The sequence below is a fragment of the Helianthus annuus genome, chromosome 4, assembly GCF_002127325.2.
Source record: "Helianthus annuus cultivar XRQ/B chromosome 4, HanXRQr2.0-SUNRISE, whole genome shotgun sequence".
Lineage (NCBI taxonomy): Eukaryota > Viridiplantae > Streptophyta > Magnoliopsida > Asterales > Asteraceae > Helianthus > Helianthus annuus.
In genome coordinates, this window is record NC_035436.2 from 185,830,731 (window position 1) to 185,856,369 (window position 25,639).

Here is a 25,639-nt window from a genome sequence, read left to right on the forward strand (position 1 = left end):
TCTAGTTTCGCAAAGAGCTTTAGCAAGCATGTTGTTTCCTCATATATAAACCACTTTAACGTTTATTCCTCCCATGCGCAATCTCCTATGTTTGATAGATTAGGCCATTCACTATGGAGTCACGCCCATAGTGACGTGGTATGTTAAATGGGTGTTGAGGGGCTTTAAACACCGTGGGAGTGGGTATGAAAGGGGACGACGTGAGGGAGGGTATTAGGGGAGGACCTACCCTTTAGCCAGGGTGGACGGCCGCACCCTTTGAAAAAAATTAGTGTATATTTTAGGTAAAAATATCCGACCGCACTTCTTGAAGATATGGTTGAACACCTCATCCGTATCCCTAGCAAATAATTTATGGGTCTGCCACTGGAGGGTATGTGTTGGTGAGCCATATTTTTTCAACCAATAAGAATTTTAATGGCTAGTGGGTAGTGAAACCATAGTAAGGAGGGTTTAGTGAAAAGAAAGTGAATGAAAATGGTGTGATGAGCTAGCGTGTACTTTATGACGTGAGAGTGATATGTGGAATGAAAGGTCATGAAAGCATAATAACGAATGGCCTTATCATCAAATGTATCACAACAATTTCATTTTAAATACATTATTTTAAGCATAAGACCTTATAAATCTTAGGCCTTAACTTTACTTTGTACACTTTATAGCATCATACATAACTTTTATCAAAGAGATTGCAAACAAATTATTTATAATATACAAATTAAATAATAGGTGAAAATTAGTAGAAAAATCAAATTTTCAATTGTTCGACAAGAATTTAATTAAAAGTTCATGATTCAGTATGACTTATGAGTAATCGTGGATGGTTGTTCGTTAAAGGACCCCTTAGTGGGTTATTGATAAACAATGAAGAGTTAACAAACAATGCATATTTCATAGTTCCATGTACTATATACACAATCACTTTATCATTCTCTCATACTCGTTACAAATACAAGTACTTTAAGATATCCGAATTGCCTTACATTTGAGCCGCTCGTGAGGTGATGTGGCATATCCTGCCACAAGCCTAGCAATGGGGGGCACCGCCCTCCCATATTTTGTTCGATTTTAAGGGCGCTCAACATGTAGAGGATGAGAGCCCAACCTAAAAGACTTTTGCACGACCTAACAAATATATTGTTGAAACACGCAATATAGATATAAAACATGAATAGTATTTTACCGTTAACAATTACGCAACACGTAATATTGAAAAACACTAGTTATAGCAATTTGGTAAAATAACAAAAATGTGTTATGTTTTTGTAAACAAAGAATTTATTTGTTTTTGTACACTATTTGTATTTGTTTGATACAATACTTTAATCTATATAAATTATTTTTCCAGCAAACTATTTGTTTTTCTTTATGATAAGTTAATTAAAAATTTTATAAATATTATCACTTAGTATAGAAGTTCATCTAATTATGAAAAATGAATATAAAAGGTGGTGATGATGTGGAAGTATACGTATTTAAAAGGCTATTTATTCGATAAAGAGAAAATATGTGTTTTTAATGATAAATTGAAATATGATGAGGGAGCTGATTGTGCGTGTGTTAAGCCCTAGCAATGTGGATAATCTAAAGGAGTGAGAATAGCAAAACGTGAAAAACTTTAGATTGGCCATACCAAACTTCTTGTCATGATCGAAGTCATCTTTCAAGGCCTCGTGTAGCATGCACCTCGGTTGCCCGAGAGCCAATCAACCCCTCCTGGTTATGATTTAGGTGGCTAGTTTCGTCATACCTTAAATTCATCAAAGAGCCAGCCAAAAGCTCTTAGCCAATGGTTTGTTTGACATGCAAACATATACGGGTCACTATTTACCGTTGAGGTCATCCCAGATGAAATTCTCCACTACCCACTCAAGTGTTCAAATATAAACCCAACAAATATGATCTTCGAACATTTGGCTAGTCACACTCTCCCACCACCAATCATGCACATCTTTATGCATGTGCCTCCCACTAAGAAGCAATGCTTACGCACCCCGTAAATATTGGTTCATTTTGCTTTAGAGGGACACTCGATAGTTCCAAAAGCAGCTAGTAATCTTCACATACATATCGTTCTAAATGATGTATCAGGCTTAACATGACACTAATATATACCCAATTTCATATTTGAGGCTTTAAAGTACCAAGTTTCAGGCATATGAGTGCACTAAAGTATGGTGTCAGTTTTGCACAACACTAATACGACAAGTTTTGAATACGATATGTGCCTTTACTCTTTACTGAACGGTCTAACCTATTTGTGGATCGATCTTTTCGTTTCTCTAATACCACTAGTCTCATAATCATCTTCCAAGGCCCCGTGTTGTTGAATCAGTTCTGTTTAAACATAATGGAAAACATGAAAACATACCTGTCACCGCAGACAGTGCAGAGGAGAATCCAGTGAGAGAAGAAGCCATAGAGTTCGAAATCTTTGTCAAGGTGATCTAGTTCCTCCTTAGGGTGTAGACTGGTGATGGTAATGATGAAACCGAATAAGGGAGTTCGGCTATGGAGAGATAGGCGAGTTTGATGTTATGATTATTAGGTTATGTGTCTAAGTGTGTAACCTTTTAACCTCTACATAAGTCTCCTTATATAAGCACCCAAGAGGAAACCTAATTAGTTAATAAAGGTAATATGGTCCATCAACAATTACCAACTAATTATTTAATAGGTTGTTATATATTTTGATCTGTATAATGTAAATGATTATAATGGCTACTAGATTAAATATTAAAACATAATATATTTAATCTTACATTCTCCCACTTAGCCGAGTAATCATTTACTATGAGTATTAGATAAGCCTGATCAGGAGTTAACACTCATTTTAGCCTTAAACAAGTACTATAGTAGAGAAATACAGTCGTTGAATCATTATGCGATTCAGGACCCCCATTAGTCATACTATAGCCTTAATTTAAAACCTAATCGTCATGATCAAAATACGCATAAGCCCTTTGTTTGATTTGTAACTTTATTTGTCTATATGCCATTATACCGGTTGAACATATTCTAAGAGACATACAAAATCAAACTGAGGAAATTTCATTAATCATAAAACATAAGCTAGTACAATATGCTTAAATAAGGTCTTTACTAAATCCCATATTCCGAACATGTTTTTCATAAACCTTAGGAGGGAGACCTTTAGTCATCGGATCCGCAAGCATATCTTTAGTACTAATATACTCAATACAAAGATTATTTTCCTCAACTCGTTCATGTACGAACAAATATTTTGTATCGAGATATAAACCAGCTCCAGTCGAACTGTTACTGTTCGAGAAACTAACGGCAGCTGAGTTATCACAGCAAAGCTTCAATGGTCTTGAAATGGAATTAACGATTTTGAGTCCAGTGATCAGATTTCTAAGCAACATTCCATGACAGGTTGCGTTATAAACAGCAATGCACTCTGCCATCATTGTGGAAGTTGTAGTCAACTGTTGTTTATGAATCTTCCATGAGATAGGTCCGCCTGCTAACATAAAGATATAGCCCGAAGTGGATTTCTTGTCATCTTTGCATTTGGCAAAGTCAGAATCAGAATAGCCCACCACTTCTAAATGATCACTTTTTCTATAAGTCAGTTTATAGTCTTTCGTCCCTTGCAGATATCGAAATACCTTCTTAGCTGCTTTCCAGTGATCTAGGCCAGGATTAGTCTGCTAACGGCCTAGCATTCCAGCAATATAAGCGATATCTGGGCGAGTACAGACTTGAGCATACATCAGGCTCCCGACTGCTGACGCGTAAGGTATCTGGCTCATTTGCTCCTTCTCAATCTCTGTTGTCGGACACTAGAATGAACCGAAAACATCTCCCTTAACTACTGGAGCGACGGAGGGTTTGCACTGTTGCATGTTGTAACGTGTAAGGACACGATCTATGTAAGCCTTCTGAGACAATCCTAAGATCCCTTTGTGTCTATCTTGGTGGATTTCGATGCCAATGACGTAAGAAGCATCTCCGAGATCCTTCATGTCGAAGTTATGCGAGAGTAACCGCTTTGACTCATGAAACATGTCTAAACTATTACTTGCCAATATAATATCATCTACGTAAAGGACAAGTATAGTAAAGTTGCTCCCACTCATCTTGAGGTAGGTGCATTGATCCACTTGATTCTTCATAAAACCTTGTTTCTTCATGACTTCATCAAACTTGAGGTCCCACTGATGTGATGCGTATTTTAACCCGTAAATGGATTTCTTCAACTTGCAGACTAGATGCTCCTAACCTTCAGGTTTAAAGCCTTCAGGTTGCTTCATGTAAACATCTTCGTCTAAGTCTCCGTTAAGGAAAGCAGTTTTAACGTCCATCTGATGTAACTCTAAATCAAAATGAGCTACTAGGGCCATGACGATCCTTAATGAATCTTTATGAGAGACAGGTGAAAACGTCTCTTGATAATCAATTCCCTCTTTCTGAGTGTAGCCCTTTGCAACCAATCTCGCTTTGTAGCGTTCAATGTTCCCATTATGATCTAGTTTTGTTTTGAACACACATTTACATCCTACGGGTTTGACACCTTTGGTTAATTCTACCAAATCCCAAACGTCATTTTTCTTCATGGATTCAAGCTCATCAATCATTGCTTTATTCCATTCAGAAGACTGATCACTGCTAATGGCTTCATTGTAAGAGATAGGATCATTGAGCTTCCCGGGATCCATTTCAGTCAGGTAGGTAACATAATCATCCCAATTAGTAGGCCTTCTTTGCCTAGATGACCTCCTGAGTGGATTATCGGGTTTAGCGTTATCTTGGTTTTGAGCGTTTGATGTGCCTTCGTCATGAGGTATAATTGGTTCTGATTGTGGAGGTAAATTTGGAGTTGGTGCAATAGTTTCGGGTGCAGTAGTTGCATTAGGTACAAGAGGAGTAATCGGAGTAATGGTAAGCGACGAGTCTCCCCCCCCCCGCGTCTTGTACTTCTTGTAATTCTTCGTAAGGGTTGGTACTGCTCCCACTGACCTTGAAATCCTCCAGGAACGCAGCACGCTTGGTTTCAACAATACGGGTGACATGGGAAGGACAATAGAAACGATAATCCTTTGAATTATCAGGATACCCGATAAAGAATCAGGTAACTGTTTTAAGGTTAAGTTTCCTTAGGAAAGGATTGTAAAGTTTTGCTTCAACAATGCAGCCCCATTGTTAGGCCCTAAAGTGTGAGACTGACGCATCAAATTAACACAACGGGTTATGGTTACGAACTGGGCTTTACTGGGTTAGTTATATTAGGTTTTGGACCTTTACAGGTCACTTGGGCCAAGCTTTAGGCCATGTGGGCCAAGCAGGCCCAAGGGAAGCCCATGTAGGGAAGTGGGCTTAGGTATGTATATAAACAAGTTTCTAACTTGTTTTAGGGTTGGATCTTCATTGTTACAGATTTCCTAGAGAGAGAGCTAGAGTATTCGATTTGGTTGTGAACACTTGTACCAGACGGTTTTGCTTTTCAAGTAATAGAATCGTGTGCAAGTGTTTAAAGGTGATTCGGTATTGTTCTTGCTTTTCATATTTTTCGGTTTTATCTTGAATCATCTTGTGATTGGATTCCGCACTCTCACAAGATTAGGTTTGATATCATTGAAAGATCCGGTTTACGGGACTTACAAGTGGTATCAGAGCCTTTAGAACCTATTTCTAGGCTCGGTGTGATATCAAATATTCAAGATTTTGAATTTTCGTTCATCGCGTTCTTCGTGTTCTTCGTTGTGTTCTTTGAAAATTTATCAAAAGTTAGTATATTTTGGTACCTTGATTTTTGAAAAAATTGTTAAAAGATTAGGCGTAATCTTTTATTTATTCTAAAAATATTCTGATTTTTCAAAAATTTCCTTAAGTTTCGGTGGATAGTTATTGAGTTGATTGAGCTTTCCATATATTATTATTATAAAATATAACAACTCATCCTCCGATTTCGAGTTATCACGTTCTGAGTCGCAACCACAAGATCACATTCAACGGTCATCTTCTCAGCAGTGGTCTCGACTAATCATCCTCCCAGTCGCAATCTCCTCAGTCGCAACCTCAATTCATCTTCCACGGTTTCGACAAACACTGCTCCGAGTCGCAACCACCAACATCATTATCATCGTCGTTCATCTCGAGTCGTAACCAAAGCTTCATCATCATATAATCAAGGTCTCGACACGCACCGTTCTGAGTCGCAACCGTGATCTCGACTCATCACCAGTCGCAATCAGAATTGAGATCTCGAGTCTCTTCCAAAGTCGCAACCACCGTTTCGACTTGTCCGACTCGCAACCACTTCAACAAGCAGGTCTCGGCTCCTTTTCAACAACCTTTTACAGGTCTCGAGTCATTCATTCCGAGTCGCAATCTTCACGGTTCCGAGTTGATCATTGTTCACGTTACACAACACTACAACAGTCTCGACTCGCAACCTCTGTTTCGAGTTGCTATCATCGTTCATCTCGACTCGCAACCACGGTTCCGAGTCATCAGCATTTGACTCGCAACCATCTCTCCGAACTCCGATCATCATCATCATTCTCTCCGTCGGCTGTAGGGTTTTGGTTACTAGTTGTGTAACGAAGAAGACGAAGTCGGCCGAAAATTAGGGTTTCGATATTGTTTACGAAGAAGATAACGTTTGTCATTTATGATATAATAATAATTATAATAATTAATAATCATTTGGTCATAATTGCCTAATCATTGTTTTTCAATAATAATAATAATAATAATAAATTGTTTACTAATATATTAATTAAACCATAAATATTTAAAAAAAATAAAAAGGTTTGTTTGTTTGGTGGTGAATTCGGTTTTGACAGATTTTCGAGGTGCGGTTTCGAAAGCGAGTTCGTTCATTAGTGTGCAAAGGATTTAAGTTGGCGAGTACACGGGTTCTTGCGTTGAGTTTGTGTTGAGAAAATAGTAAAAAGGGTCACATTTTTGGGGATCATATCTTAAAAAATGTCTTCTAAAAGAGAGATGCTTGAGCAGGAATTCGAAAGATTCAGTTATTCATACGGTGAATCTATAGAAGCACTTGCAGGTCGGTTTGCTGAACTGCTCTCTGAAATGGAGAAGGCAGGAATGGTGCTGTCTACTCACATAAGCAACAGAAAGCTTCTGGAGGCTATAAAAGGGATTCCAGATCAGGGGAACTGTAGTTGGTTTATGAATGTTAATCAGATAATAGTGACAACCGACGGCAACTGTTACAAAATGAAGGCAGATGAGCTGATCTCCCTCATCAAATCCTATGGCAATGCTGACTCATCACAAAATTCAGCATTTATGTTTAACAAACCCATGGCTCAAGAAGTTACTCGTGATCGTGAAGAGATACTTTCTGTATTTTGCACTCCTGAGTGTAGAAAAAGAAATGAGGCATATCGATTACACAACGCTGAGTTGATTCAAGACTACAATGACATAAAAAATAAAAATTTTACTTTATCAAAGAATGAAAAGCTTTATAAAGATAAAATTGAAGCTCAGCGAAAAGACATCATCAAACTTAAGGATGATGTTAGTGTAAAGACAGCCCATTTCTTAGAGGCACAGGAGAAAGTATGCATCTTGACCAAAGAACTGGAAGATATCAGAGAAAGATACCAGATTAACGAACTTAACATTAAGAAATTTGATTCTTCCAGCAAACTGGTCAAGAACTTGTGTGATCAGCAACTTGCATACAAGGAAAATAAAGGGCGTGGTCTGGGTTTTAATCAAGTTCCTCCTCCTTACAATGACAATTACACATACTTACCCATGACTGAGGAGGAATTGATGAATGAGAACAAGATGGCTTACGGTCCTAAAACTGATAAGTCATCAATCAACAGCAGACCTGTTGATAAAGGAGCGACTCCTTCGGTAAATCTTGTATCCAAGGGTACTTTTGATCCTAATGTTTTGTCTTCCCTTGCAGATGAAGTTAAAGTTGAAGGTGTCGTTGAAAATGAACAAGCGTCAAGTTCTCATGTGTGTGACATTTTTGGCTCATTTTTACAATCTATGTTGAAGAATGTCAGGCCTGATGGTTTGGGCGAAAATGTTGATGCTTGTGTTAGAGAGACTGAATCGGCAAATAGAGCGAATGAGCCAGCTGAACCATCTGATTCCAAATGCGAATCACCTGAAGCAGCTATTTCTGAGAAATCGGAATCAGTTGATTCTAGTGAATTCAGCTCAAGGGTGTCATGTGCAGAACCGTCTTGTGCTGATAATTCGTCTAATGATTCAGCTGAAGTCTCTACTAAAGTTTCTGGTATTTCTTCCGACAAATCAGAACTCTCCGATTCTGTCAAAGCTGATGACATGAAGGATGAAGAGAAGACAGACGTGAAAAAGGCTCCAAATGCGCAAGTTGAACAATTTGAACCTTCGGTTAGTGGTGAAAAGGTTCAGATCAAGCAACAAGAGCCAAAGCAAGCAGGAAAAGGACGCGGAAATAAGAAGCCTAAACATCAAAGACAAGCAGGCTCTCCACAGTCCTCAACGGGCAGCAATAGTCATCAAAAGGCCCGTGATGTGAAAAATGCCTTTGTTAAGCCAGTCAGTAATGGCAAATGTGAAAAATATGCATTTGACTGTGCTAACAAAGCTTTCGGAAAGACTGGTGAGATTTCTGAACATGACGTGCAGTCTACTCAAAACAAGAAAACTCAGAAGAAATCTCCACCACAGAAGGCCCCTGCAAACGACAAGTATAGGCATCCAAATTCATCGTCGTCTGCAAGAAATGTGCAACAAAATCAAGCACAGAAAGGACCAGTTCGTCCTTCAGGGTCTTCAAGAGCAAATCCAGCTGATCAGAATGCATTCTACGTAAAGAGACAAACATGCTTCAATTGCGGCATTGCTGGTCACATTGCTCGAAATTGCACACATCGTCCTTACGTACCCTACTATATGCAAAATCAGAGGGTTACACCAAAGGGCAACTATCATTCTAAGCCGATGAAGGTATCTTCACCTAAGGCAATGAAGAATGTGAATCCCACGGTTAAACCTTCTGATGGGGATTGGAATGCTGCTAAAGCAAAAAGAAAACAAGCTTTGAAACCTACAAAAATTTCGAAAAATAACAAGGTTGATAAGCCAAATGTTTTGCCAAAGGCATCTAAGAAACTAGAAAAGCCTAAACAAATTTGGAGAGCAAAACAAAAAGCAGCTACATCTCCAATCCTTGAAATGAAAGGGGACTTGTGTTTAAAAGAAGTGTCTTATTTTGATGCTTCAGGAAATCCCAGGACCACGATGGCCTGGGTACCCATGTCTTACTAATCTCCTTACTTTTCAGGAACAACCAAGGAGGAGCTGTTGACAATCTCTGGAATGTTGATAGCGGTTGTTCCAGAGATAAAAACGGGTAACATTTCACTGTTGCAAAAAGTTCAATTTTTTTTTTAATTTTTTTTAACTTAAGAACTAAAACAAATAGAAATTCAAAATATAAACAACTACCATAATATACAATTACAATTGCAATGGGATCAAAATTCGTTCTCAGGCAGACTAAGGAACACTTTTCAGTATGAGCCTAATCAAACTGATCTATGCGATTGCCAATATGTTTGTCCACTTAAACTTTAACGCTCAACTTTCAATTTTTTAACTTCGTGATATGCTTAAGGTAATATTATACTATTATACCCGTGTGTCCCATTCCAAGGCATACCCCCGCGATCAAGGTAAGCACAACGATTCATCGTAGCAGGTGAGTATACTGATGTCATCCTTTAAGATATCCTGACTGTGTCTAGGTCTGCATATAATATGTTTTATCATCTTTTGATTTCTTAACAATGAACACCCAAAGAAATACTAATCAAATCCTGGAAATATAAACAGCACACTCTATCATGCAAGTATCTTCCCTACCACATATTTCACAAGTCCAATCCAGATTTCTGAAATCTTAACTGGGAATAGGTTGAGAAGAGAACAGAATAGATCTTTTGCAGAGATGGTATAATATACAGATCAAATGAGTTTTTCTCAATTTGATATAGGTTTCTTGGGGTTTCTTTTGGGCACTAGAGGGCCTCTTTCGGGTGTATTAGATCTATAGCGCGACAACGTACAGCTAGGTCAGCATGTATCTGGATGCAGCAGAAGCTGTCGTTGCCTAGCACCTCCAAGTCAGCATGTATCTGGATGCAGCAGAGGAGGTACACGACTTTTTTCAGAGAATATTTCAGAATCAGATCAAAATTGTGTGTATCGGGACAACATACAAACATTCAAATAGAAATGAGCTAATTCCAAGTGACTTTCTTTCCTGGGGTCATGTACAATTTTAGTTCTGAACAGAAGGACAGCCAAGATATCCCCGGATGATTCAACAATATAAAGACCCGAAACCTCAGATGTTGGCTATCTATCAACGTAAGATTTGAGACCATAAAATCATACGCCGTTGGTATGTTACCCACATGGTTCATAGTTCGTTATGTTTATATCACTTAGTATCTTTTATCATGTTGAGCGTCAAGCCTATCGACATATCGCAGTAGATCCTAGCCTTTTCAGCTATGGCACCTTACATGTGTTAGTCAAACCCTTTAACACGAACATTTATTTCACTTCCCATATCATGCAATTTTTCTTTTTAGCTTTTTCATTTTTCTAATGTTTTTGTATTTTTCTCATTTTCTCCCCCTAAAGCAATACATATATACAGCAAACTCTTTTTGTATTTTTCTTTTCTGAGTTTTCTCCCCCTAAACTCTATATATGTCTCTCTCTCCCCCTAAATTTGTGCATAAATCTTGGATTTTTGCGCAAATTTACCATTTACAAGAGAAAGGACACTTTATATACAAAGTTATAAGCTAAGAAAAAGAGAAAATATTTTTGTTTAACCGTTCTATCATCAGATTAAAGACTAATCAATATTCAACTCAAAGTACTGAATTTAAACGGTACCTTTTGCTGATCTTATCTTACTTCTCTACTCTCCTCCAAAGGAAAGGTGTTCATTGTTAAGAAATCAAAAGATGATAAAACATATTATATGCAGACCTAGACACAGTCAGGATATCTTAAAGGATGACATCAGTATACTCACCTGCTACGATGAATCGTTGTGCTTACCTTGATCGCGGGGGTATGCCTTGGAATGGGACACACGGGTATAATAGTATAATATTACCTTAAGCATATCACGAAGTTAAAAAATTGAAAGTTGAGCGTTAAAGTTTAAGTGGACAAACATATTGGCAATCGCATAGATCAGTTTGATTAGGCTCGTACTGAAAAGTGTTCCTTAGTCTGCCTGAGAACGAATTTTGATCCCATTGCAATTGTAATTGTATATTATGGTAGTTGTTTATATTTTGAATTTTTATTTGTTTTAGTTCTTAAGTTAAAAAAAATTAAAAAAAATGAAAAATTCAAAAAATCCAAAAATAGAGTGCTTATTTGTTTCTTAAAATTAAAAAATTATAACCGTTCTTGAAGATTTGACTGATCATCAAAAGTTAAAAGAATTTAAATCGTGAAATTTCATGTACCTAGTGTTCATGTGGTACTCTCCCTGTTGCATAAGAAATGTTTGCTTATAAGTTTGTGAGCATGTGCAGAACTTGATTTCAATCAAGAACAGAGGTTGATGAAGACTGAGATGCTGTTAGTTGCTAAAGAAGCCTGAAGCATTACAACAACAAGATGTACCTGAGTCAGAAGAATCAGATACGAAACGCCGTCTGACAATGAAAGTACATTTGAAGAAGTACCTGTGAACCTGCTTGAAAAACAAAGATTGAAGAAGAAAAGAGCTGCTGAGAATCCTCCTCTCACATTCTTTTCAACAAGATTTTCAAGAAGATGCTGATCGTGATCCTGATATGAAGCTAACCACAAAATCTGAAGAAAGAGACCCAGTGCTGAGAGTTCAGAAGTCAAGAACTTCCACAACATCTGCAGCATAGCGACAACCATAGACTTCGTTGAAGACATTGCTGAATTCAAGTTATGAAGACAATTTGATGGCATCAGTCTAGGGGGAGATTGTTAGGCCCTAAAGTGTGAGACTGACGCATCAAATTAACACAACGGGTTATGGTTACGAACTGGGCTTTACTGGGTTAGTTATATTAGGTTTTGGACCTTTACAGGTCACTTGGGCCAAGCTTTAGGCCATGTGGGCCAAGCAGGCCCAAGGGAAGCCCATGTAGGGAAGTGGGATTGGGTATGTATATAAACAAGTTTCTAACTTGTTTTAGGGTTGGATCTTCATTGTTACAGATTTCCTAGAGAGAGAGCTAGAGTATTCGATTTGGTTGTGAACACTTGTACCAGACGGTTTTGCTTTTCAAGTAATAGAATCGTGTGCAAGTGTTTAAAGGTGATTCGGTATTGTTCTTGCTTTTCATATTTTTCGGTTTTATCTTGAATCATCTTGTGATTGGATTCCGCACTCTCACAAGATTAGGTTTGATATCATTGAAAGATCCGGTTTACGGGACTTACACCCATACTTTCATATATTTAAGTCTCGGTTTCCTTCCTGTCCAAAGTTCATAAGGAGTTTTAGGGACAGACTTAGAAGGAACTCTATTGAGTATATGAACAACTGCTTTTAACGCTTAGTCCAGAGGAATAATGGTAAATTAGTGTTGGCTAACATACTGCGCACCATGTTCATAAGGGTACGGTTTCTTCTTTCAGCGACACCGTTCTGCTGAGGTGTACCAGGCATGGTGTATTGGTTCACAATCCCCTGGCCCTTACAAAACTCATAAAATGGACCAGGAGCTTGACCCACATCAGTATGTCTTCCATAATATTCACCGCCTCTATTTGATCTCACAACTTTAATCTGACGATCTAATTGCTTTTCAACTTCAGCCTTATAATCTTTAAAAGTTGTAAGAGATTCAGACTTTTCCTTAATAAGATACAAGTACATCTAATGAGAATAATCATCAATGAAAGTGATAAATGAAGTATGTCCTGTTATGCCAGCGATTTGGTAGGGACCACTAATGTCTGTATGAATGAGTTCTAATAAATTAGAGCTCCTAGTGGAACCTTTCTTATTCGCTAATGTCATTTTACCTTTAAGACATTTGACACATGTTCCAAAATCAGAGAAATCAAGAGGAGGTAAGACTTCATCCTTTACGAGACAATTTAATCATTCTCTTAAGATGTGGCCTAAACGCGGATGCCACAACATGGATGAAGTCTCTAAGTCTTGTTTCTCTTTCATCTTTGTGAGTGATTCATTAATGTTATATCACAACAAAGATTTGGAAAAGTTATCATCTAGTTCTAATCTATAGAGACCACCATCCAGAATACCAGCACCATAAAGAACAGAATCATAGAGGATAGAGAGTTTGCGATGACCATGGGAAACAATAAAACCGTCCATGTCTAACTTTGGTCCTGATACAAGGTTCTGAGTTACCTCAGGAACATATAAGGTATCATAAAGTTTAATACATAAACCAATTTTCATAAATAATTGTAATGTTCCAATGGCCTTCACTTCTAATTCTCGACCATCCCCAACCTTAAGCGTTCTTTGGTTTCTTTCCAGCTTCCGGATTGTAAGAAATCCCTGAGTTGAATTGGTAACATGAACCATAGAACTAGAATCAAACCACCAAGAATTAGCATGAACATTTAAATTATAGGACTCAAGTATCATAAAATAATGGTTACCTTTCTTAGCCAGCCACTCTTTAAAGTCAGGGCATTCCTTCTGCATATGTCCTGCCTTTTTACAGAACTTGCAGTGGATTCTGCATAAGGAGTTCTTAGAGCTGGAAGGTGCACTTGTATTAGGATTTGGCCTTTGGACTTTTGAAGCATCCTTCCTCTGATGATTGTTCTTCCTTTTCTCAGAGTTGGAAGTGGTGAAGTTAGCAAAATCAGTAGTGCGATCCATCCTCATACGTTCTTCCTCCTGTACGCACATAGCGACCAGCTCATTCATCGTCCATTTGTCCTTCTGAGTGTTGTAATTGATCTTGAATGCTTCAAAGGACGAAGGAAGCGAAGTAATGATGAAATGAATGAGGAAACCATCACTGATTTCCATTTCCAGCCCCTTCAGCTTATTGGCCATGTCATTCATCATCATGATGTGCTCGCGAATGCCGCTCCTCCCATCATACTTAGTTGTCACCAGCTTGAGGATAAGGGTACTAGCGTGTGCTTTAGACGTCCCCTTGAACTGCGCCTCCACAGAAGCCAAGTAGGTTTTAGCATCTTCAGAATCAGGAATGGCTCCTCTGATTGCATTGCTTATGGACTGCTTCATGAACATGAGAGACATGCGGTTATACCTAGTCCATTTTTCATGAGTTAACTGCTCAGCAGCAGTACTTTGAGGAGTAAGGTCCACTGGCTTATTCTCTCTTAGAGCATAGTCAAAGTCCAGCAATCCAAGTGTAAGCATGAGAGCATCCTTCCATGCAGCAAAGTTATCACCAGTCAAAGGTGGAATCCCGCAATTGGGCGCTGATAATGGAAATAAGATGAGCAAGTAATGATACTAAAGAAGAAGTCCTAATAAGAGCACATAATACTAAGGTAGGCATAAATAATGACCATTTTAATTATAAAACTGTGATATTGTCTATTACTAACATCAAAATAATAGACTTAGTTAAAATTCTACTTAAACGAAGACAAATCAGCTTTGACCAGAAGTGTAATCATTTAAGCATGTGTGCAAAGTGATTGTAACAAATCAGCTTTGGCCAGAAATGAGATAATCACTTTAGTTATGCACTTGTTAAGTACGCTATACATGAAAGAATTAAATCAGCTTTGGCCAGATATTAAGACATTCATGTTTATAATGCACACTTAACATAGCTTTCATGATACTTGAATGATAAGTAGATGTATCAAATCAGCTTTGGCCAGAAATGATACATCAGAAGCTCATTCAAGTTAAGCTATTTTGGTTTTGTAAAACATTATCTGATTCTGATTAATAAATAAGTATTTACAAAAACCAATTATTTAATAGCAAACCACCTGTTAGCGCGGATCGAGCTCAGTTCACATTAAAACATGGAAAAACACTCAGTTAGCAAGGGGATAGCGTGCCCCCGCACGGGGTTCGGGGCGGAGCCCTGAGCTAAATCTTAGTTCACATTAAACAGCCTAAAATAATGTGGTTTCGAGTGAGATCTCGACTCAGTTATGAGGTCTCAAGTGAGATCTCGAGTCATGTCTCAACTCATCTTGTAACATTATGTGGTCTCCCCTTATTAAGGTCTCGAGTCGCAACCTCAGTGTCTTGAGTCATAATCATGGTCTCAACTGATGTGTTTTATCTCGACTCCTTGATGAGGTCTCGAGTCGCATCCATGGTCTCGAGTTGTGAAGATTGAAGCCCTTAGTCGAAACCTCAGTGGTCTCGAGTTGTAAAGATTTGAGAACACTTATGATTTCGAGTCGAGATCTTGGTCTCGTGTCGTTAAAAGGGATCTCGAAACTCCTGTTAACAGCTGTTAATGTAAAAGCATAACTGAAAATTCGAATTCTTAGGAATTTTGAGATACAGTTTCCTGTTTTAGTGATGATCTAATTTTATCAAATATTTCGAAAATTTTATCTGTTGATCTAATAATAGTTTTTCGAAAATTTTTAAGAGTTAAAATAGATCAAAACATGGAAAAACACTCAATAATCCAAATCATATTCCAACACATAAGGAATTTTCGAATTTTCCTAAGAACATATGATGAACCCTAAAAAATAAAACATAATTCTGGAACCCGAAACCTGAATTTTTAAGGCTTTTAAACAAATTTCGGTCATAAAAACATAACCCATTTGATTTCGAGGGAACATATAATTAATCTTTCCGAAAACAGTGATCTCGAGTGGCTATATTGGACTAGAAACCGGCTGTGAATTATATGAGGCTTTCAAAATTCCGTTTTCTAGATTTCTATCCAAGAATTGATGGATACGAAAACAGAACTGACTAATCAACATATGCTCTGATACCACATGTTGAATCAGTTCTGATTAAACATAATGGAAAACATGAAAACATACCTGTCACCGCAAACAGTGCAGAGGAGAATCCAGTGAGAGAAGAAGCCATAGAGTTCGACATCGTTGTCAAGTTAATCTGGTTCCTCCTTATAGTGCAGACTGATGATGGTAATGATGAAACCGAATAACGGAGTTCGGCTATGGAGAGAGAGGCGAGTTTGATGTTATGATTATTAGGTTATGTGTCTAAGTGTGTAACCTTTTAACCTCTACATAAGTCTCCTTATATAAGCACCCAAGAGGAAACCTAATTAGTTAATAAGGGTAATATGGTCCATCAACAATTACCAACTAATTATTTTTAGGTTGTTATATATTTTGATCTGTATAATGTAAATGAGTTTAATGGCTACTAGATTAAATATTAAAACATAATATATTTAATTTTACACGTATGGCTCCCCCAAGATCCAGCCAATTTGTCCCGTTTATGATTAGTCACAGGTTTCTTTAGCCTTGGATTTATCTAGGAAGCGACAAACAACTCCCGACCAGTGGTATGTTCGCCATTGAAACATATCTATGCATATACACCTTACAAATTGCTAAGGCCAACTCCATTGAAATCCCGTCAAGCCAGTAGAGTACAAATCTATCAAATACGATCTTAAAACATTTGGTCTTCCACATTTTACTCTTTTCGTGGTATAGAAATACAATATATTAAAAAGGTAAAATTACCAAAACTGTATTTTTGACTAATATTTCGCCAAAAATAAACGTTGAAATTTAGTCGTCATAAAAAGCACGACTAAGTCTTAACCAACATCCAAAAGCCCAAGCTAAGCCTACAATTAAAACGCAGGTTAAGCCTTAGCTGGAAACCATATATAGTCTAAATTCTAGCCCCTTCGACCGATTGAGCTAATGTGACAACTTTGTATCAAAGAAAATAAGGGCTAATTCTAATTACTATGGTAAAAAATTTATTTTTCAAACAGTCAAGTAATACTATTTTAATAATATTCGTACTTAAATCAAAACCAACTAGTATAAGTAGAAGTCAAAAATAAAAATCTTAATTAACACGAAAACTATTTACCAATAACGTAAATCTAAATATTTAAATAACAGAAGAAACTAAACGTCACTGAAGCGACCAGCCTATATATAAATTACAGTATATGCATCACATAACACACCCTCCATGCAAGATTTATGAGGGAAAAATAACAATGAACGAACAAGTCGATTATGATGTTTCCCTCCTTGAATCCATTGATAATTACCTTCTTAATGATTGTTCTGAAAATTTATATGATGATCATAAGCCAGTTGGTTTTCCGGTGATCGGTTCTAATGACTTGAAATATCCAGACATGTTGTCCGAGTTCGAATCGAACTTTGGCTTCTTACAGGGCGATATTAGTGACGATATCTTTCCCTTTCCTTGGTCTTCTAATACTAACGACGCCCCACAAATATATCCAGAATATTCAGTAGATATTCCAGTCATCGAGAATGATGTTTCCACTACGTGTTTACCTTCAATGGAGGCCATGACTAGCATGCCTCTAAATTTGGATTTCTCAACAGGAAACTGCTCGGTGGCGTATGGTGTCCAGGAATATAATTCTGGTGAGTTGAAGAAAACTGAAGATCATTCTGTGCCTAAAAGGAAATACCGAGGAGTAAGGAAGCGGCAGTGGGGGAAGTTCACGGCGGAGATGAGAAACCCGGAGAAAAAGGGAGAGAGATTATGGCTTGGAACGTATGATACACCGGTGGAGGCAGCCATGGCCTATGATCGAGCCGCTTTTAAGCACCGTGGGTCTCATGCTATGCTTAACTTTCCGCATTTGATCGAGTCACATTACGAGATTTTACAAAAATATATTAAGAAAAAGCGTTCAAGATCAGCTTCCACGTCTTCTTCGTCGCCGGATTCCTCAAAATACTGTAGCCAAGGAAAAAGATGAAGAAGGATAAGTGTCACCACGTGCATTGACTGATATATGAGCCCTAAAAAGTGTCAAGACTTACGGAGTTGTAACTTATATATATGTTGTATAATGTATGATTAAACAAATTATAAGTAAAACTGAGGAAATATATAGTACACAGCTGGCTAAACATCTAGAATTTAAGGTATTTACAAGTTTTATATAATGTATAGTCAAATAAAAATGCTTTATTTTACTTCATTTTATAAAAGTATTTAATGTTACTATAATGGTACATTGGTAGATCTACATATGTAATTAATTTGTAGTCTTTCTCTTTAATAGCGAACTACATTAATTTTTTTTAACTTATTTTCAAAATATATATTTTTTAAAAAAAATAAAATAAAATAAATTAAAGTGTAGGATAAATTACGAGTTGTTTAGGATAAATTTCAACGTGTAGGATGAATTTTGAAATATGTAAGATAACTTTTTTATGTGTGTAGGCAAAAAATGTTAGTGTGGAGGATACTAGTTTTTATGACTAATTAATTAGTTAAAAATGATAATAAATGAGATAAGTAAAAAACTATTTAATGTTTTACAAAATTACCCTTTATTTTTTTTCTTCTCAATTAAATTTTCTTCTCAAATGAACCTGTAACACCCCAAAAAGATTTATTAGACACATTAGTTAAATAAATTAAAGATTTAATATAGTTAATGGAAAATGTTGTAAGTACTAGTAATAAATTGAGTTGCGAGTAAGTTATATAAAAGAAGTAAACTAAAAGGGGCATTTGTGAAAATTTATGTAATGAAGGGATTAAAGAAATAAAAACCCAAAATTACACCCACTGGGGGTGCTGGGTTCGATCAGAGCAAAGGGAAACAAGGGGGAACCCTTGTTCTTGCTAAGTTCAATCAATTAACAACGGATTTCAAAGATAATCAGTTGCATGTCTCAAATTTTCGATCATCTAAGCATACATAGTGAAGTGGTAAGTCGAATTTCTTGATTTGGTGAATTGTAGAAAAAGGGTCTCAACCCAATCATGAGTTTGTGGTATGATTTGTGTAAGTTGGATGTTAGGGTTACTCCCTAGAGTAGAAATCATGTTTGATTTAGTTCAATTGAAAGATAATTGTATAAAATCACTTGATGAAAAATTAGCATCAAAGGATGATCAAGACCAAGTAATTATGAGTAATCTTGATATATGATCTTGCTTGTAATACATGAATGCTAGATAAATTGATGTAGAATAAAAGAATTGTATAAACATGATTGATTATTGATGATACTAGGGGGAATACTCGTGCGATGCACGACATGCATAATAGTTATTGGTTTTTTCTGAAACGACAGTGGGAAGGGTTGTAACTAACATAACAGTTATTGTCTTTATTTTGCCTTTTGAGACCACGCTATAATTGTAACTAACATGTTAACAACTTATTTATATCAAACAAAATAAAATCACGTAATAATTGTTGAGATATAATAACCCAAAAGGCACCCATTGACTCAAGTGTTGTGACATTGCACCATAGCTTCCACATGGATTTTCATTTAGCAAGCAATGCATTTATCCATTCAAAGGATTTTGGGCACTCCATAACGAAAACCAGATATCAACTGGCCCACTGTACTTGCGAATTATGTTAGTACTTACCTGAGAAAACACAAAATTGCATTGACAGTTGAAAAGTCAAACATAAGAAAACACATGTTGCGGCCTCCCACAAAATGATCTCAAAAGAAATGTAGGTATCACGTTACTTAGCCAAAAGGGAAAAAAGGAAGCAAAATCTACATTAAAGCTGGATGAAATCATGAAGATATTCTAAACTTTTTAAAATTAAAGGCATCTGAAGTTAACGCCATTTTTGAAGAACAAAGACATAAAAAAATGAAAAACAAAGATATACCAGCTCCCAGGCTTCAAGTTCTTGTTAAGTATCAAGCATAAACCTTCTGATAAAAGAAAAGAAGAGCAGTTCTTTCCACATTTTTAGTCTCGGTTTTCATAACGCACACACGTCACATATACGTAAGTCAAAGACCTATATAAAGAGGCATGCTAAAACTTTATCAAACCATGGATCGTAATTTGTTCTGTCGGCATAACTCTTGTGCCAAAAAAAAAAGGGAAAAGATGTCTTCCAAAATAAAAAACAAGAAACGTAAATGGAAAAAACGCAGTAGCTCTCGCACGCCTCCTTGTCTTATTGGCTAACACATGGACCGAACTTTAGTTAACGCATGGCACTATCATCCCCAATCCCATCACCGGTCGACTGCCTGCAGTGAATTAACAAAAGTAAGACCGTTAAAAAGTGGTAGGTTTTGCATTTTTTATCTAATGTATGCAGCCTAGCTAGGAATAAAGTCAATTGAAACTGTTAAATGGACTTTGGTAGTTTCTTTGGAATAAAGGGGATTTAAATGTTAAATGGCATCTGAAATTTAATGAGTTACTGCTAACACTATAAAAGTGATATCTAAATGTGTATGTTTGTGTCCAAACGGTGTACCTTTCACGTGGATCATCGTCAACGTTTTCTTCTAAATCCGAACCCGAATTTGTATAAGTAGTCCTGCGAAGGAAAGAACGGGAACTTTTCTTGACAATTAAAAAAAGCTATAAGGTTGCTTAAAAAAGCTAGGTTTGTTGGTTCATGGCCCCGATTAGCCCAACATATTTGTCTTTCATGGGGCCCTTCCTTTGAGGTCGTTTTAGACATTCATAACTAACTTATGTACATTTTAATGTAAAAAAAAGAAACAAAATCATAAATTATAATGTTGCACATACCTAACAAAACTTTTTGTAAATGTAATGCATATTGTGTGGTTTAAATATCATCAGTACGATTCTTATTGAAGTCAAAATCAATGATAAACGGAGATATACCTTATGGTCGTTTCAACGTGCTTAACTGGTGTATCATGAATTATAATGCTGCACATACCTAAAGACACAATACTTTGCATAGAATTAATGTTTACGTTATCAAATGTATCATGATACGCAAGAAGTCTTTGTTCAGCCCAACCCAATATCGAAGTCAACGTAGAACTCAATATTTTAGCGTATGTCGGATCCTTTGTCGTTTTCACATCTTTCGCAACTTCTACCAACTGACAATCAGCAGCGTAAAGCAGATCATTATCCGTTTGTCCGGTTGCAACAAACCGATTAAACAAAAACCCATGAAAAACATATGTTATGAAGCATTTGATTAATTCCCAAAATACCCCACGTTTTCTTAATAAGTTCCATAACCTCATCAACTTCGTCGATAATTGATGACTCATCATTGGCATCAAAGCAAGTTTCTAGAAGGATCTCGTAAAGTCGGAGATTTAACGGGAACCCGTCTGCCCAATGGCATGAGTCGGTTGACCCGTCGGTTGACCGGTTGGCTAATGACATTACGGCACCACGTAGGACTTGTAACGGCTCGGTGTTTCTTCCGGTTTCAATTGGTTTCTCGAGCGCGTTACGGATGATTTTTTGTAGCCTTTGGGATGCAGTTGTGGCGTTGCCAAGTGGCACGTGAGGGTGTAGAAGAAGTCCCGCTTCCGACATTTTTAAGTTTCGCTTTTGCCAGGTGTCGTATTCTTGTTGGTCGGTGAAATCTGATGGTTTGAATTGTTGTAATAACTCTAGCGGAAGTACCATCATTTCAACTCGCCTCCAGACCTGTTATCATAAATATTGCAATCACAAGTCAACGTATCTGGTTTTAAAATTAGTGGTTAATTAATATTATAATGATAGCATGACAAAAAGAGGTGCAATTTGACTTTTCAATTCTATTAGTTATTTCAATAATGACTGCAGAATTTCAAACACAAATGCAATAAGCCCAAATCATTTGAAAACCTCAAATAATCCAACAGAAAGATTCAAAGATTCTTCGATCATATACTCATTGTCACAATAATATTGTGTGACTTTTTGTCGATTTAAAATCAAACTCGCGAGCATAAATCATTAGCATCGAGTAATATCATCATCATTCACAACATGAAACTGACCTGCCTTTAGTCCTCTTATCGAAATAAATCATTTATGTTGGTTAATTACATTTATATCGACTGGAACCTAATTTAATTAATATGATTGGAAAAGTAGAACAATATGATTAATAATAGAAAAAAAAAACAGCATTAAAATTCACGTACATTTTAATCTATTCATACCACAAATAATGATGGCCCAAGCTGAAACTGAACGGGTAGACACACAAACCAGTCCTAACCGATTGAAACCGTAGGTTTGGGACCCGTTTGGGTTTCTCTCTTTGAAACCGATTTTAAACCAAACCAAACCGAAACCGTAAAAAAGAGTCAAAATTGCTCAAAACCGGTTTAAACCCAAATCAAACCGGGGAAAAAACAGTCAACAAACCGAATCACACGAACCTAATTTGAAACCAAAACCAGGTTTGACTTGTTGTTGACCAACCCGAACCGGTTTAGGGTTACGATAAGTACATAACTCATGTCACAAAACACTCTGTCACTTCACTCCTAAATTCTAATTATTTCCTTCTAAGCATATAATTCACTATAAATGCATTCAGATCAATCAAACAACAACTCAATATATTAATCCAGTCATCATAAATCCCCAATCTAAAACCCTAATTAGAGCTCAATCAGAACTTCATCATCCAATAACACAATAAAACATTCAAATCATACAAAATCATCATAACAATAACAATAATAAGAGAGAGATAGAGAGAGAGTGTAATACCTCACGGCCGGAGTTATGCGACGGTGAACTGGACGCCGGCGAGGGTTTTGACGACGACGCGCCGCCGTCATGGTCAACGGTGGTGGCGACAGGTTTCAGGAGCTCCCGATCTCTGCTGCTCGGTGAGTTTTCATCGGCCATTACTGTTTCTCTCTCTAGAAATTGAGTTTTAATGTAACAGTGAATTTTGTATTGAAGATGATGATGAGTTGAAGAAATTTTGTTGTTAGGAAACCAAAGGGTCAAGGAGGGTGGCTGGCAACTTTATGTTTTAGTGTAGTGAGAGAGAGAAAGAAGGACCCAATTTAAAACCATCATAAATTTTGGTTTTAAAATAGGAACATGTAACTAAATTTTTGAATATATATAGATATAGATATAAGAGGAACTAGTAAAGTCATGCTTTGAATACTTGCACATTATGCTTTATTAATGTGACACACACCAAGTGTTTGATGAAATGCTTAAGAGAATAAATGTGTGAAATTCTGAAAATTAGTGATAATGTTTGTCACTTGAAAATGAGAAATTTATGTAAATGGTGGAATGAAAGTGTTGGGCTAAATGAATGAATGCGTTTAATGTAGGCGTGAAAGAAGAAGGCTCAAACACTAAGAAAACGGGAGACTCACAAGATCGAGGTACGTTAGTGTACACCATATTTCTATTTTTTTATGATGTTGTCATATGTATAATAATCTCAATTGTATTGTGTTGTTATGTTAAAGTTGTGAGAATTGAAATCTATGGTCGTTTGAAAGTAAAAGTAAGATTCCGTCATAATCGGATTGTGGGGAATGAATAAGTTACGAAAGATAATGCATCATATCTGGTTCTTTCTAGTCGAACCGAGTATGGGAGGTTAAGTATGTAACGAATGAAAGTTTACTCGATCCGTCTTCTCGGATTGGAGTGTAAGTGTAAGAATGTAAAGAATATGATTGTTCGTCATGAACAAATCGAATGAAAGATATTTTAAAGATACAAGTATCCGTTATTAGCGGGTATGTTAAGAAAGGTATATTTAGCCTCTATTATGAGGCAAGCAAGTAATGAACCGTTTAACGGTTAGTAATGTAATGGAATGTTGTAAAACCGTGATAGAGACGAATCGGTGTACTAAATTAATTGTGTTAGTGACAAAATACTAACTTATTTGTTTATGTTGAATGTAGGTAAATCCTCAATTTAGGCGACTTGGCAATTTGGAGCGAGCACATGCACACATTATGACCATCAAGCGCTTCCGCTATTTCGTATTAATGTTTTGGGTCAAAATGTTCGTTTTGTATAACCTTGTTAGTAGTTACACTTTTTAACACTTGATATTATGGTTTTTAGTCGTGTCTAGTCGAACGGGTTGTAGACTTATTCGTTTTGATGATGGTTAAAACAGGGATACACTCATCTTATGGACGGGTCATGCCCAAATTTTGTTAAATTCGTGCATTTATGATATTAGTATCGCTATCTTAATTTGTTAAAAGATTAGGCGCTTCTGAAAGTTCAAATTTATAGTGTCTAACCTCGCCATTTTTATTAGACATATACGCGGACCTTACAGAACCTTCCCCTAGTTGATGGACGCATATATATATATATATATATATATATATATATATATATATATATATATATATATATATATATATATATATATATAGAGAGAGAGAGAGAGAGAGAGATGGAGAGAGAGAGAGGAAGGTTAACGTACATTATGGCTTAACGTACATCACGTACGACAGGTAATTACGCACGTTCATTTTAAAATCACGCACGTTATAACTCAAAAATCCAAAATCACGCATGTTGAAACACAATAATCACGCATATTGAAAACACTAATCACGCATGTTATTGAACAAATCACGCACGTTGTTGTACGTAAAGTACGTTAAGCCGTAAAGTACGATATACTTTATCTATATATATATATATATATATATATATATATATATATATATATATATATATATATATATATATATATATATATATATATATATATATATATACACATGTTTATACATATGCAAATGCATAAATTAGCTAGATTAAGCTATAGGCATATCAAATGTCAACATGTAATTTGCAATCTTATAAAAAAATATGTTTATTGTTCGTTCTCTCTAAATGCAAATGTTTGTGTTGTATTAATTAAAAAGAGAATCCAAATGGGTGTAGGTGAAAAAAATATTACCAAAATTGGTGATTTCACGTTCAATTTTTTTTTTTTTTTTTTTTTTACATGAACACTCCACATGAAAAAGGGCAATTACAAAGCAATGGTAGGTAGTCGGGCAACAAGTTGCGCCGCCACCCCCTTTTGGTGATTTTAAAAATATTTACTAAAATGGGTGCTTTTTGTTCATTCTTTTTACTTAAAAAATAACCACTCCTTTCAATCCCTCTCAAAACATTTGTCGATTCTCAAACCGAGGCTGGTAAATCTATTCATTCTCAAATTGCAGGATAGAATTCGGTATTTAATCAGATTTAGACCCTTTTATTTCATAGGTTCCATTGGTTCGAATGTTTAATTTGGTTTCCCACAGGTTCAAGTTTCCACTTCGGTTTCACACAGGTTCAAGGTTTAATTTCGATTTCACAAAGATTCAATGTTTGATTTTGGTTTCGCTTTCAAACGGGTTCTCTGAGGTTTGATTTTGGTGAAGAGTTCTTTGTGAGCGGGTTTGTTACTCTCGGTGTTGGGTTTGGTTTCTCGGTTGTAAGTTCGGGCATTTTCTTTTCAAGGATGCATTTCGACTTTCAAACACAGAATCATAATTCTATAGAAGTTGAAAAGATACACCAACATCTCATGTTTTGATGCTTAATCAAACACCCTTAGTCAAATGTTTTGATACATAAATTGCTATCAACAACCAAAGCATATTATAGGAAAACACAAATCAAATGATTTTGAAAAAGATAAAGAGCAAAAAGCATTAAATAAAT

The 25,639-nt window shown here is 36.4% G+C and overlaps 2 protein-coding genes and 1 long non-coding RNA gene across 3 annotated transcripts; 2 read left to right on the top strand and 1 right to left on the bottom strand.

Moving 5' to 3' along the window:
* Positions 1–17,198: 17,198 nt before the first annotated feature.
* On the top strand, positions 17,199–17,942 carry LOC110934013 (ethylene-responsive transcription factor ERF107). Its single transcript, XM_022177209.1, has one exon. It carries the CDS (start codon positions 17,199–17,201, stop codon positions 17,940–17,942), a length of 744 nt encoding a protein of 247 aa, XP_022032901.1.
* Positions 17,943–18,774: 832 nt separating this feature from the next.
* On the top strand, positions 18,775–24,122 carry LOC110937490. Its single transcript, XR_002590822.1, has 3 exons — positions 18,775–18,910; positions 23,269–23,322; positions 23,857–24,122. It is a non-coding gene; the product is annotated as an uncharacterized LOC110937490 (long non-coding RNA).
* Positions 19,892–22,987, bottom strand: LOC110937489. The gene is made up of 4 exons (XM_035988677.1): positions 22,682–22,987; positions 20,828–21,054; positions 20,448–20,510; positions 19,892–20,214 (listed from the first exon to the last, which is right to left on the bottom strand). The coding sequence occupies exons 1-4, from the start codon at positions 22,820–22,822 to the stop codon at positions 20,169–20,171; spliced, it is 477 nt and encodes a 158-aa protein (XP_035844570.1). The 5' UTR covers positions 22,823–22,987; the 3' UTR covers positions 19,892–20,168.
* Positions 24,123–25,639: the final 1,517 nt, after the last annotated feature.

Excerpts from the sequence above, each read along its gene's own strand:
- LOC110937489 (XM_035988677.1), bottom strand. The coding sequence starts at position 22,822 with ATGGCCGATGAAAACTCACCGAGCAGCAGAGATCGGGAGCTCCTGAAA. Across the intron at positions 20,511-20,827 it reads CACGTTGAAACGACCATAAG|GACTACTTATACAAATTCGG; the intron begins GTATATCTCCGT and ends TTTCCTTCGCAG. Across the intron at positions 20,215-20,447 it reads GACGATGATCCACGTGAAAG|GCAGTCGACCGGTGATGGGA; the intron begins GTACACCGTTTG and ends AATTCACTGCAG.
- LOC110934013 (XM_022177209.1), top strand. The coding sequence starts at position 17,199 with ATGAACGAACAAGTCGATTATGATGTTTCCCTCCTTGAATCCATTGAT.